General features: G+C 41.2%; 1 protein-coding gene across 10 annotated transcripts in view; it reads left to right on the forward strand.

The window, feature by feature from the left end:
• Positions 1–1080: 1080 nt before the first annotated feature.
• lap (phosphatidylinositol-binding clathrin assembly protein lap) overlaps positions 1081–14778 on the forward strand; it is a 28236-nt gene continuing 14538 nt past the window's right edge. For 3 of the 10 annotated variants that reach the window (XM_086971429.1, XM_086971431.1, XM_086971433.1), the window contains exons 1-6: positions 1086–3535; positions 10113–10333; positions 11733–11825; positions 12931–13098; positions 13498–13698; positions 14532–14620. In XM_086971429.1, coding sequence (XP_086827555.1) covers positions 3397–3535; positions 10113–10333; positions 11733–11825; positions 12931–13098; positions 13498–13698; positions 14532–14620 — 911 coding nt within the window. In that variant the 5' untranslated portion in view covers positions 1086–3396. Of the gene's footprint in view, positions 3536–10112; positions 10334–11732; positions 11826–12930; positions 13099–13497; positions 13699–14531; positions 14621–14778 lie in introns of all 10 variants that reach the window. The other 7 variants (XM_086971432.1, XM_086971434.1, XM_086971426.1 and 4 more) reach the window with 5 other exon arrangements.

The raw sequence follows: 14778 nt of genomic DNA on the forward strand, positions 1-14778 counted from the left end.
GGCAATAGCTACAACCGCCGGCGGGTGGACCCAACAAATGCGCACATACACACACAGAAACAGGCACTTTGAGCACGCTCGCAGGGGGCGGGCATGTCTATACACGCGCAGGCCTATACACACACCAGCAACTCGGCGGAAGAGAAGTCCGAGCGCAATCAGTTGTGGAAAGGACGGTTGGCGGGTCAAGGGTAAGGGAAGGGGCAAGCAGACCAACCGTCATGGCGGAGAGAGCGCGGACGAGTAGCCAATTAACTGTTTCCCAAAGTAGAGTAGCAACCATACAAGCAGTTGGCTAACGCGCTATCTAATTTGCACCATAATAAACGATGAGGACGACGAAAAAGTAGCGAGGGAGGAGGTGAAAAGGCACTGCCGCCGGTGAAGCGGGCGGCGCCATGCGTTCGAGAACAGCAAAAGGTAGCAAAAAGAACAATGTTAGCAGACGACAATTATCGAATCAGGTGCATAGCTGGTTATATATGTGCGTGTAACAGGATGGCATTTTGTCGTCTGCTGCGACGGGGACGCACTGGCCCCCGCCATAACAAAGTCGAAAATTTTACCCAATTAAATCGATTTAAGTATCATTGCTGGTAAAAGTGCTAATAGCAACAGTGCTATTGACGCTATGCTAGGCAATGTTGGGGTCTGCAGTTAGATGTAAAAAGAAAAAAAAATGATGCTAGCAAAATCAGCTAAGAAGGTCTGCTTATGAAGATTGTAAACGAATTTGCTTCTAGCTTCTATGCTCTTGTCCCATTTTAAATTCTGTTCTGAAGTCAAATATAGTATTTATCGTAATTCAGATACTTGTCAAAGTTCCAAAAAGGCATGTAAGGAAAAGAAAAATATTTTTGCTGTTTTTCCTATTTTCTCTAGTTTGCTTCGCGCTTTTTCCGCCTCCTGTTAGGGGTTAATTTAAACTAAATGTGAACCAGCTTTCTTCGATCGAGTGAACCTAGTTCGTGTTACGAACGCGGTCGATTTGACGGTGAGCCGGCTCGTTTGCTGCTCCTAACTTTATCTATCTATCTCTCTATCTCTCCCTCTCTAGTTCGTCGTGCATTTAGTATTGTTATGTTCTGTGCTTCATTCTATCTGATTCGCCTGTTGCCGTTTGTCTCTATCCATTCATCCGTCGCTATTTCTACATGACAGCAGCGGAATTTGGACGGCGGAGCTATCTCTCGTGATAATGATGGTCGTCGTTTACCATCGTCATCTACTATCGCTCGACCTTATCCTTGCGCAGTTTGTATGGTGGCTCACTGGCGCTGCTGATAGGTGACTACGGCCTCAGACACCTCCAGCGCTCTCTGTGTCGTCTAGTCATTGATAGTATTGCATAGGGCTGTCGAGGCCGTTGTTGTCATCTGTACCGTCCATTCCTTCATGCACAGCGTAGAAAACAACAGTGGCCAAAGTAGCGGCAGCGCTGGAGCAGATCAGCCGCCGCCGCCGCCCCAGCAGCAGCAGCAGTAGAATAAGTATTGGCAGGAGGCAACAGTCAGACAGCCAGAGGGATCGAGCTAGTGGTGGTAAAAAGCCGATGAATGGTGTGTCTAGCATAGTCAATCGCCGGGTAGCCGCGATTGACAAGCGTTGTGCCCGGGTGTGATCGAGAGTGACTGCTGTTTCAACCGCTGATCATTTGTCATTTTTGACTGTTAACGAATTTTGAGCGTCACCATCTTGACAAGGACAGCCTCGCGTTGTACGAAAGGTAAACTGTTGATAAGTTGTACGGTTTGTCCGTGAGTTATCGACAAATCGCTCGTTATCATTGTCGTCATCGCAAATAACAAATGTGCGGTACAACAACAGAAGCCTTCTTGCATATGACTATAAATCGACTAACCCCAGCGGTACTTGCTTTCAATCAGTTCCAAGACAACGAGCAAACTGAGTGACTTACTTGATTTACTGAGTGGAAAACTTTTTGGCTGACTCTCTGACAGACTACTAATCGGGTTTGTCTCGATACCGTTTGTTCATTCCGAGGGTCTTGCATGTTTGCTAACGCAGTGTAGAGCTTGATTCGACTGGTCGTGGATAACGGACAATAGATGACCATCGGCGTTCGGCGGTTCACAGAAGTGGCAGAGGCGAATCAAACGAGGGATTGTAGTGTCCTTCTCATTTTGTCAATGGCGACGGCAGCGGCGAAGGCGGCCATATCGCCAATCGCAGCAGCGTAGTGTTGATGTGCAATCGCATGTGTTCAATGTAGGTGTGGTGGGCATCATCGTCTTTGCCTAATATTTCTACTACAGCTGCACTCTTTCCTTGTGCTATGACGGTCGTCTAGTGATCGCCGTGCTGGTTCAGTACCCGTAACCATCACTACAAGAATACCTATTTCAATTCTTACTGCAGTAACGGCAATTTTCATAGGCAAATTACGTCAATGTAACGACCTCGGTTATCGTAATAACTGTTTACTGTGACCCCCCCCCCCCCGCAATACACCCAGTGACGCACTGAACGTCAATGATTTGGGCAAACGTTTTCTAACGACAAAGGTTAATCTGCGGCTGTGCGTACTCGAGGAGGCGTTCACGTTACCGTGAGGTCGTCGACAGAGAGCTAAAGTTAGGCAGTCTGTCCTGTACTTTTTTTCCTGTCAGTCGTTTTTTGTTTCTTAATTTGTACAGACAGTGGGTGTCAGTCGTCACTACAACGCCATCAGTACTCATTCGAAGTGGAACGTGATCTGGCAAGGGATTGATGTGACCGTGTGCAAGTCTCCCAGCATTCGACAACGGTGACGACTGAGTGCGTATCCATTCGCATTGTGTATTCTAGAGACCCTTTATGATCAACCCGAAATATCCCACCCGGGGTCAGATTATTACACCGTAGAGGAGAAAAAGGGAGCTAACGGAATTGGAACAACTATATGAGAGGCCATAATAATAATAACTGATTCCCTCTTAAAGAGAGTACATAAGTACTCTATTATGTATAGTTCTACCCCTAGGTGCATTTTTGCCTTTCATTACAGTAGGGAGTGAGCCGACGTTTTGAAAGCCCCGAAATGCGAGTGAGTTAGTAGGCCATTATTAGCTGCAGAAACGCCAGCCAGCAATAGGCCGTCGAGAAGACGTCAAAAAAACAGGCCTAGAAGACACAAGTGCGGTTGTAAGTGGAATATTTCGAAGCGATAATTGTGACGTTAACTAACTCGTGTGAATTATTTGAAGCGGAGGCAGACGCAAGGCAAAAGTGCGCGGAACGGATTTACCCTTATTATAGTTCGAACAGAGTCTTGAGCCCTATTAAGGTGGAAGACGAGGTTCGTCACGAATTAAATTAGCTTAGCGTTTAGTATAAAGCACCCACCTAACCATTATCACTAACACGTAACAGCAGAAGCACATAAACAGCGGCACCATGAACAGGCCATCAGGGCAGAGCCTCAACGACCGGCTGACGGCAGCTCGGTATACAATCGCTGGTCAAGGATTGGCCAGGGTGGTTGCAAAGGCCACCACCGAGGAGCTAATGGCACCGAAGAAAAAACATCTTGACTGTGAGTACATATTATAGATCCTATATATAAAAATAATTATAACAACAGTAACAATAACATATTTAGCTATCACAGTTGCCAAGTAAATAATTCAATTTGTCACTCTTCTCGAGTGAATATTCATCATCTTAATAAACCTTTTCCTTCATTGTAAAACACGTCTTTACATTATGCATCTAACTGCATTGTGGATAAAAATGTCTACGAAACCTCCTTCCAATCAGCTCTTTTGGCATTAGGTCGGTCTGCTATTATGTGCAAGCACTTTCCTAAATACCAATTCGTCACACATTAATTTCAACAGCAAACTAATTGCTTTAAAATTTGTTATTTAATTCTCTTCTACTAGTGCGAAAATTGAACCGGCAAACCAAGTTAAGCTATTCGGTAACAGACGTTTAAGAATTTCACTAATACAGTTTCCTTTACAGCGGAATTATAAATAAGTCAATGACAACTGTGAGTCATAAGCAGTAACTGAATGCTCGTATTGGCTTTCCTAAGGTTCCTTTTCGGTTAAGGATGTTGGTAAATTTTTCACGCGGAGCATGAGACCGATGCTCATTTCGGCCTTCGTTTGCCGCCAAGTTTGTGTCATTCCACTAATTTTTTCCTTGAAAACAGCGATATTTTATCGCACGTTCGCGTTTTGGCTGGCGCATTCGCTTCTGCTACTGCAGCGACTCTGCGACAACGGAACGTTGCAGGTTCGCGTTTGACCCTGATCTTTTGCTCAACATCAACACATCGAAGCCACAAAAGAACGCGATTTTAATGTACCAATTTAAAACGCGCCTAGTCCGTATAAAAATACCAAGACAGAAGGACTGTAATCAGGCGTCTGAAGATAACAATTTGAATTTTACGAAGACTTTACAAAAATAATAAACAAAGAACACTTCTAACCTCGTTATCCTTAAACAAACAAAAAAACTGTCTGTTCTAAATATATCATCAGTATTGATCGTGCCAGCAAAACGATGTACCTAAACACTGTAGAACAAGTATAGATCGTCGTACTATCGGGAGGACCGATGTGTCCAGCCAGTGCCAGAGATAATGGAACGGTGTCAGCGGAGAGCGCGCTTCTCTGAATCATGCCCACAAACCGCCTTTGGAGAACTTCACTGCTTCAAGCCGTGTGTCTATGTGGCTTCGCTGGAATTCGGAGAAAATTTGCTGCTGTTTAGGTTTATGTTAAAGAAGGGACTTTTCGCGGACGGTTACGGTTCTCGCCGTTAATTGTAGAATTACTATCAGCATCGGGTAACAGCTGCAGCGCTCAAATAGCTATATTTTTTAGTTAAAAAATCTTAGTTTCCGTTTATATTGCTATACGTCTTGTTTGCGAACTGTGCGGGCAGACCTTTTTCATCGTCCGATCGTATTTCGTTGCTCCACGACGACCTAAAAGTCGGTTTTTGTGTGGGATATAGCGTTAGGTGTCTGCTTGTCGATTTGTGTGTTTGCCTGTCCGGTATGTTTTGTTGCTATGCTGTGTATTTCTGAGCCCCGCAGTTGATGCCGCTGTTGCGGCGTCCCGAGTGCGTATTCTCTTGTTAATTCCATTTAACTCCATCCTTTTCTTCTATCGATCTCGAGCATCGCCGATCGAAGGGAGTTTTCGATTTCCGTACCACAAGTGCTACTGCTCATGTTGGTTGACGTCGAATGCCGAATAAAGAGTCTGAGTGACTCAGTGAGCAAATGAGTAAAGCGGGTGTTACACTCGAGTGGCACGTGCGTTCCACCCTAAAAGCAGGCGGGCCATACATGCTGCAAACGTTTGCCTTCTTTTCTACGTCGCAATTATAACAAACGTCGACAACAGTAACAGCAGCAGCTAGGATTAGAGCAGTAGCAGGAGACAAACAAAATACATCCTGCTACTGAAACGAGGCAACTATCAACAGCACCATCACTACAAGCTTGCTATTGTAGCCTCTGATTCTAATACGAGCCTGCGAGATGGCCAATACAGCAGCCATTGGGACACGAATATTCGAATACATGAGTCGATATACACGCAGACTTGCGACTTCACTCACGCAGAGAATCAATCAAAACACAAACGTCAGAGGCAGCAACTGTAATATCAGGACACGTCCATTGCTGTGGGCCGTGCGCCAGTTAACAAGCAATACAGTCGCAAAACCCTATTTTTGTCAAGGCACCCAAGTAAAATTGAAAAAGTAGGACGTGCAAACCGACAAGAACTGGTATCGAACCGCTATGCCTATGAGAGGAGTTCAGGCTAATTGTAGGAACGAAAAAAATTCAAGCAGGCAGCATAAAGGGAAAACCGATTTAGTAGTTACAATGGCGATAACCTAGTGCAACTGTGTTGCGCTCATCTTGACGGTGGATGGAACTGATTAAAAATAGATCTCAAACGTTTTGTTCACGTAGGGGGCGTGCGCAAGCTGAATGTCTAATAATATAAACGCGACTTAGCTTAACTATCCTTGGAGTTGAGCTTATCTGTTAAATTCAATCTCCATCTTATTTACTGTACGGCCATTTGATAGAGGCCTGGGAAATGTTACTGTGCAGTCACTAGAGAAATTTATCAGCTGACAGTTGGCCAACAGAGAAGCGTAGATGACAGCCAATAGATGACAAAAGGATGCAACGATTATTTGAGCGAGCTGGAAACGACTTGCTTTGGCTCGTCATTGTCAAAGTACGTTATTCCCTGATCGCTTTTTTCTTGGAGTGCAAAGGAAGAACTATCTATTGGATTAATTATCAGTGAGTTGTTGGGCAAAAGTAATTTTTGGATGCTGTTTTTGCATTGAATTGAATGATGTTCTGTTATATGCTTCGAAGCATAGTTGCAGGAATCGTGGATGGAAAGCAATTTCGTTAACACTGGTAAACTATGATATGCATGAGGAAATCGTGGCTGTTCTAAAAGAGCACATCGTAAGCAATTGCTATGCGGTGGACAAAATTCTTTACCTAAAAACTCCTGTGATCCTTTTGGAAAGGAACGAATCCATGTGAGGAATATGTAACATGACATTTAAGTCGGTCTGCTCAAACAACCTACGTAGAATTAGAACAGGTTGTTGACGGATTTCAGACAACTGCATTTTCTTTGGTAGTATTATGTCTTAGCAAGGGCCGTAACCATATATAAGCAAAACGCGGCTGCCAAAGAGACCTACCTGTGCAATTTGTTAGTATAACTTCGCAGCCCACAGCGAGCTCCGATGCTACTAATTGCGCTTCAAACAAATATTATTTGCGAATCAAATTAACGCTAATAAGATCTAAAACATTGCGAAATAGTTTTAAATATTTTAAAAGGCTTTGTTCGTAGTAAATAAAAGCGCAGCTTCAGATATCAACAAAAATGACATAGAGGTAAACCCGGGTTTCGGCTCCTTAAATATAGTTTAGTTTAAATTTCCTGGATTCGTCTAGATTTGAGTAGCTATATTGTTGTGTTCTGGGCCTGAAACTTTGTTCGTTTGAATAAGAGCAACGGAGTGCACGCACGCGTCAAAGATATCTGATTATTTAGCCTGTGAATATGATTCAGGGGTCGTGTAACTTCCGTTGTTGAATTATTTACCTCAAAAATATATATTCGATAAAGTCTATAACTCAACAATTGCGCTGTATAGGACACGCTAGTGCGTGCTAACTATAACTAGACCTTTTCGTCATGCGGAGATAAAGGGTCAATGTATTTCTCTTGAGTACATATAACTCTACGGCAAACAGAGTAAAGTCAGAGAAGGATCGGTGTAGCCCAGCATTAGTGTTCTTGATAAGCAAACTGCAGCTAATATCATCAGGTATACGTTTTTTCTCCCACCTACTTAGGGGTTAAACACGCACTCGCCAGAACTCTCAGCTTATTTGAATTGTCTAACTTTGTCCAGGGTTTGTTCTTTTTCTTTTGTTTCAATATGGAAGTCTTGATTCATACTAGTGATAAAGGTTTTTATTAACTTTTACTATACTACTGACCTGTACAGACGAAATAAACATATAAAAACAAGACTTGGTGTTCTCATGTCGTACTCACTTAAGAAGTATGTCTACCGTAGGTCTTTTGTTATTCCGGCTGTTTGCCGCAGCGTCATGTAAAAGTCCCAGATTTTTTTCCGCATGAAAACACGAATTAATGTTTATTATTAACTAAATTGCCGCTGATATATATATATATATATATATATATATATATATATACATCAGCGGCAGACTCTAGCCTAGGGCATATATATATGTTAGGCTAGAGTCTCCTCTTTTTTCTCTTTTTACTTTTTGGTGCCAACTAGCTACGCAAAGCAGGAATAAGCAAAAACAGGGACATCAAAGGTGTCATAATGCGCTAGTATGTACATTATAGTCAAGCATAAACACTTAGATATCAAAGAAACTCGAAATAAAAATAGGAGAAAAATAACATCGACCGTCGAATAAACTAAGGAAAGTTAAACTATGCATAAAAACCCAATAACCAAATTCATTGGATTGTTTATTACGAGATTTAGAGTGCAGTAAATGACTGGCTAGAACGAGTAAATAACTGGACCTGCATGTTTGCTCAGAGATAAGGTTAGAGTCGTTTCAAAATCACAGTTTAGTTGTCATAAACGAGAAAAATTTAGAAAGAAACCAATGATCGTTATCAAGTTTCCGAGTAAGACTTCTGGCAATAATTTGCTGACACGTGATTAACTGACCCAAAATTGAGCGGAGTTTCAGAAACAAGGCAACTAGTAAGGACAACACCTCCCTAGAATCAAACATATCTGGCGACAGTTCTCTTGCTTACGATTCGCAGAGAACAATTTCCGAAATACCCTACGTAGAGAAGTTTTTTGCCCATGAGATATTACTTAATGGTTTTCCAGTTAGTCAAGGAACTAAGACGACGAGGTCTGCCACTTAGACGGATTCCGACACTCAGTGTTTCGCAATGACGGGAGTTGAAGTGAGAGGTGTTCTTTATGACCCCCGAAAAACCAATTTCAAAACACACTTTTAGTTTCACATTAATGTTTACATCTTCCTAAGTTTAATAGGCAGATATGCTGTACTCATCTAATACCGATGTGAGAGTGTTGCAAAAGATCTGACTCTTCAAGCGGCAATTTCGAATATAGCCGCACCATGAAAATTTTCTATGTGTTACTTACCGGTACCCGTAGCTACATCGATTATCGTTGATCTTTGGTACCTAAGTCCTCTTATGCGTAATATCCTATAGGCATATTTTTTCGCATTTGGGATTTTCAAACTCTCAGTAGATTGGAGCTGGAGATTTTCTGGTTCAGAGTCCTAACACTTATCCCGCAAGCTGTACGAGTAGCACGTCTTTAAAGATCGAATTTAAGCAGACTATATTCGCGTTGAGTAAGTCGATAAGTGATAGATGTTGTGAGACAATTCGTACTGTTTATTTTCTGGGTAATCTAACTCATCTGTGAATACTTGCTATGAATGTTTTTATAGTGGAACATTAATAGGTTTTCTTGTCCATTAATTCTATTTACATGGAAATGGGTGGCTAGGGCTAAGATCCATTATATTCGTATTCTGCGCTGAAAGTACCTCGATTTCGTTGTACTGGTATGCATCACTGCTTTGTATCGAAAACATTGATGCTCTCAACATGTTCGTCGGCTGATCGGTTGACTGAATCCTGTTACCCTTCGTATTGCGTCGCGGATATTCCGTTATTGCCTTAGACTTTCTGTTTATTTAGCGCACGGAATGGGTTCAAAATTTGGGATTATTACTAATTATGAACGAGGCTTTCGTCGCCCCCAGTTTATGGCCACGTTGTTCAAGTAAGTATAAATATAATCTAATCAATTCCCGAATGCACACAAGATTAGATGGTTTTGAAGAGACGCATGCCTCGCATACTATGAGCAGTGTTTTGTCGAAATTAATCATCTTGAATATCAGCCTATGCACAATCCCAAATGACTTCAATTTTACGCATGGCACTAGATCAGTGTCGACTGATTCAGAACTGACGGGTCGACCGTGGCTTGATTAGGCTCATTCCTTAATGGCAATGGAGCAGGCGTCTATCTGTACGTTTTATAACTGCCATATATCTAACGGAAAATACACGCCCTCATGCGAACAAAACTAACTTGAAACAGGAAAATGTATGGCAATATTTTTGGTTTAACAAACGAAAATATCTACTAAAGTAAATGGCTAGTCGCTGTCTGCGGTTCATGAGGTTTGTCAGGAGGAGGTCACCGGAAGTTTCTGTTGTCTCGTTACGCATGTGTACAATATAACCACAACCTTGGTCAAATGTTTTGAATTGGAAATTCGTATTGTGGTTATCAGACCGGTAGGAATGTTTTCGAGGGAAGCTTAGATGTCGCTTAAGGACCTGTTTGTGTATGCCTCAATTGATATGTATTCTCTCTGTATGATAGTTGGGATTTCAAACGAAATATCCAGACCCAGACCCAGACCACTCAAGTACTGTATGTGAACCCTAGGTGTATTGTTCTTGAGAGTACCGTTACTGGAATAGCACCGTTGTTATGCCAACAAATTCTAATTGCGCGTATGTCTGCCTATTTCACAGATTTACTTCACTGCACAAATGAGCCAAACGTATCTATTCCTCAATTGGCTAATCTACTCATAGAGCGGACTATGAACGGTTCGTGGATCGTCGTTTTCAAATCGCTTGTTACAGTTCACCATCTGATGTGTTATGGAAGCGAGCGCTTCACGCAATACTTAGCCTCTTCGAACTGCACCTTCAACCTGGCATCCTTCAACGATCGTCTCGGCACGCCACAGGTAAAAACTGAATCACGAGGCGGGCTATCGGTAGGCCATATATATATATATACACAGATAAACACATTGGATCAAACTGTGTCAATAGCAGGAACGCACTCTTGCTTAACTTGCGAGAGAAGGAGGACGGCGAAGGCTTCAAGGAGGCCTTTGAATCGAAGCGAGGAAACTGCAGGCAGATTTTAGGAACTTCAATTTAGAAGAATTAGCGAGAGTGATAAAGTTTGTTTGGAACTTTTATCGAAATAGGGTTTGGATTTTTCAAGCTAAGTTACGTGTGGTATTTCTTTTTGTTGTACTAAACGTAGATAGTTTAGGTCAACTCGTCCAGGAGTTAGTTTCCGACCGGTAAAAGTGTATAGATTGAAGACGGACTTTATTGCCCGACGGCAGACGGACATGCCTAGCAACACATATAAGAAAATTAAAGGTGACAAAATTATTTCCCTGAAATTTTCAGTTTCAGAGATCCAGTTCTGGGGCTAGAGTTCTTGTCGGCGAGCCGTCTCTTTGTAAACATCACATTTGAATATCAGAACGAGCATTCATATGTAGCTGACAACGGTTTTTAATTAAAGCTATCTGGATCTTCCTGTTTATCAACAGGATAAGTTAATAGAGGCTATGCCAACTTAGTTAGGTCTAATGTATCGTCTTAGACTACAAGACTGATGTAAGTTTTTTTTTCACTCGATTACTAGATTAACAATAGAAGTGATAGAAAAGAATATAGTTTATTTAAAATACGAATAACAACTAGAACTATAGGCCACATGCTGAAGTCTCGCGTATTTGGAATAAGCACGGTGATAAGAGAAAAAAATAAGCCCGAGGTGTTAAAAACACCTCAAGACACCTGAATATTGATATACTACTATAAAGCTTCAAGGATCATTTTCCAATATACTGACCTCAATGGTCTAAAAAATGTGCGAAAGTCAAACATTATTCGCCTGAAATGTTCATGTACTGTTGATTTGAATGTTTACCGCTAAATCTAGAATACCCGAGAAAAGATCATTCGAAAAAGTTTTCCAATAATTATTTTACGAGGTTCTGTCACTTATTGGTAGTTATCCTAACTGTCGATGCTGTAACGAGTTTAGCTAACTATAGATGGATTGAAAGATATGAAACGGCAAGAGGAACCGGAAGCAAGCACGCAGTAATTTCAATTTGTTACGTTATTCTAAATTTCACTGCCTGTAAATAGAATTATTGTATGTAGAAAAGCCGATTGTTTCAAATACCATATAAAGCATATTTCTGAATAAAACATGGAAATTATATTTTATGGAACTTATACGTGCCATGATATCACCTAGATTTAAGTACCGTATCGCCTTCAGTACATTTCTAACGCTGCCTGTGTTTGTTTGCTCTTCGTTTCACGTTTCAGGGACCCGAGATGGCGACGTTCATACGTCGACACTCGAAGTATTTAAATGAAAAAGCGCTCTCCTATCGAATGGTAGCATACGATTTCTGCAAGGTAAAAAACTTTTTCTTCGTCGAAGTTAGGTATATCAAATTGAGCTGCAGCAAAATTAAAAGGACATTTTTATATATGCTTTCTATTCACTCACTCCTATTCTAGTTGTTTTCATTCATTCAGTTGTATCCGGGCAATAGTTAGGGCTCGGGTTCCATTGTCCGCTGCACTACCTCAAAAGGAGAATCTCTGCATTTATGGAAAGTAGAAATGGATGCAAAGATGACGCGTTCTTCATTTTTATAAAAACTCTCTATTGCAAATAGTGAAATCAGGGATAAAATTTTCTAGAATGATCAATTTGAACTTTAGCTTGGAAGTTATTTAAACTTCGAGTGATTTCAGAACTGTCTCTGCTCGTACGTTACAGCTATACGTGAACATTGGAAACGTATCAGCAAAGTAAATTTAAACAAACAACGGAATATCTGCTCGCGACGTTGCACAGGGTTCTGTGGGACTGCTTTTAACCAGTCTTTTGACTGAACCTGATAAAAGTCAATAGCGGAGCATGGTTCCGTTGAGCAAATAGACTATAATCATTGTGCTATTCACTAGAGACGATGATAAATACTGCAGCTTTTCTCATTTTTGACAATACTATCTGTCAGAGGGCATACACGTTTGGAACCTTTTCACTTCGATCACATTTGATGATCAGTTGGAAAGATTTTTGCGATATTTTAATTATAGGTTATTTTGATTAAGCATAATATTCCTGCTTGGATTGACGTCTCAGTGGAAGTAGCCAGCGTCAAAGATTTCTTTTCATGGCTCAGTGGTAACTTCTCATGACGTAAGGCCATAGCAAATTGACTTGTCAAACTATTTTGAGCCCGTTCATGATTGAAGTGTCCGTCACGGAACGTAATCCTAAATCCACTCCGTGGTTATAGCTTTTTCAAGAGTGTAGAATCTATCAGATTAATTTTGCAAAATTTACAGTTAACCCTAATATCGACGAGCTAACATGCTCATTCTGATCATTACTTCAAGGTCATGAAAAAAAATGCGTTTTCACAAATGCGTGCCTGTTAATTGCTGCCTTATATTATTTCCTGTTAATAGCCATTTATTAATGATGTTTTTCATCGTAATTCGTTAGGTGAAGCGTGGAAAAGAGCAGGGCACAATGCGGACGATACCAATGGACAAACTCCTTAAGACGATTCCGCCGCTCCAGGCGCAGCTCGATGCTCTTCTCGAATTTGATGCTTCGCCCTCAGATTTATCGCACGGCGTTATTACAGCGGCTTTTATGCTCCTATTTAAAGTAAGCGCAGGCTTTGAAGAGTCAACCTGAAAAGACAGACTCACTATGTGGCAACTATATGGATGCCTGCCCCTTGATTTTCAACCTCCGGTTTTATTTCGTTTAAGCATTGCAATAACTCTAAAAAAAAAAAGAGAGAAGAGTACTTGTATAGCTGATGAAGCATTAACTAAGAAAATGTAATGTGCTGTTATTTTAACCGTAAGAAATCTATAGATCGATGCAATATGTAGGTACCGCTGTTATTGGAGGGCTAGTCTATGACGTTTACGATCAGAGAACGCTAAATGTTTGTGCTAATGAACAAAAAAATTGTGCTCCATACATAGCGATACACTGATAGTGCCCATAATGGTGATGAGCCGGCAAGCGAAAATAAACTTTCTGTCGTTTGAATAGGACTTGATTCGACTATTCGCATGCTACAATGACGCTATTATCAACATTCTCGAAAAGTATTTCTCTCTTCAAAAGAAGCAATGCCGGGAAGCTCTCGAATGCTATAAGAAGTTCCTCGTGCGCATGGACCGCGTTGCTGAGTTCCTCAAGGTTGCAGAAAACATAGGCATAGATAAAGGCGATATTCCAGACCTTACCAGGGTGAGTTTGTTCTGCTATCTCTATTAAATAGTCGGCATTTTGTAAACAGTCAAACCACAACTGAATTCAAGTGGTAACGGCTGCCCGTATTCTATGTTTCTAATTCACACATTTAAAAAAATAGTTCTCGTTAGGCGTTCTTGATGTGTTCTTTATAAATCGCCATTGCACGCTTGGTTAGAAACGGTTTTCGAGCGCTCGATTTAAACTATAATTTCAGTGCGGCATACCATCTGCCAATTATCGATGTTGTTTTCATTAGCTCCTAAGCAAAAATGGTCGACTAATACATGTCTTTATTTTTGACTTCCCTTTACAGCAGAGTCAAGCAAGTGCAAATATTAACATTTCATGCCCACATTTTGATAAAAAAGGAATATCAAGTAAAAATTGTTGTGCGAATGTAAACCAAGAATGGAGTTACCGAGATCTATTTTATTCCGAGGTATCAGGCGACTAACCGATTGCTTTCTAGTTAGAATCTAAGCATGAAAATACCAATGGTCTTCTCGTACGTATCGCTTTCGTTTCTACCACCTTCCGATAAATGATTGCGGTTTCAGAAACTGCGCGCATGAATCCCCCGAGAAAAGCGGTTGTCAGTGCATGATATTCCACCCACAGATAATCATGATTAGGCATAATATAGTACGCCTCGAGCATCCCCTATAGCTCTACTATGAATGACATTAGTGGTTTCATAACAGAAAAATAAACAATTCGTAGATATTTACGCACGAAGTCAAACAGTAGCAGATCCGTATACCCAACCTTTACTTTATCGAACTTACTTATAATAATGATTTGTTTACCTATTTCGTTGGCACTCGTAGGCACCATCAAGTCTGTTAGACGCCTTGGAACAGCATCTCGCTACACTTGAGGGACGCAAATATGTCCCGTCAACGCCTCAACCGCCCAAGTACGTAGACCTACCGATTGCAGCTGCCTTATCCTATATCTGTTCTTTTATATTCTGCAGGAAAATAGGTGGAAGTTACTTCACAAAGTTTCATAAGTGTAGCATGATTTAGAGACCATCGTAACGGATGAACTTTGTTAACTTCCAATTCTATAACA

Source organism: Varroa jacobsoni, unplaced genomic scaffold (genome assembly GCF_002532875.2).
Source record: "Varroa jacobsoni isolate VJ856 unplaced genomic scaffold, vjacob_1.0 scaffold_1216, whole genome shotgun sequence".
Lineage (NCBI taxonomy): Eukaryota > Metazoa > Arthropoda > Arachnida > Mesostigmata > Varroidae > Varroa > Varroa jacobsoni.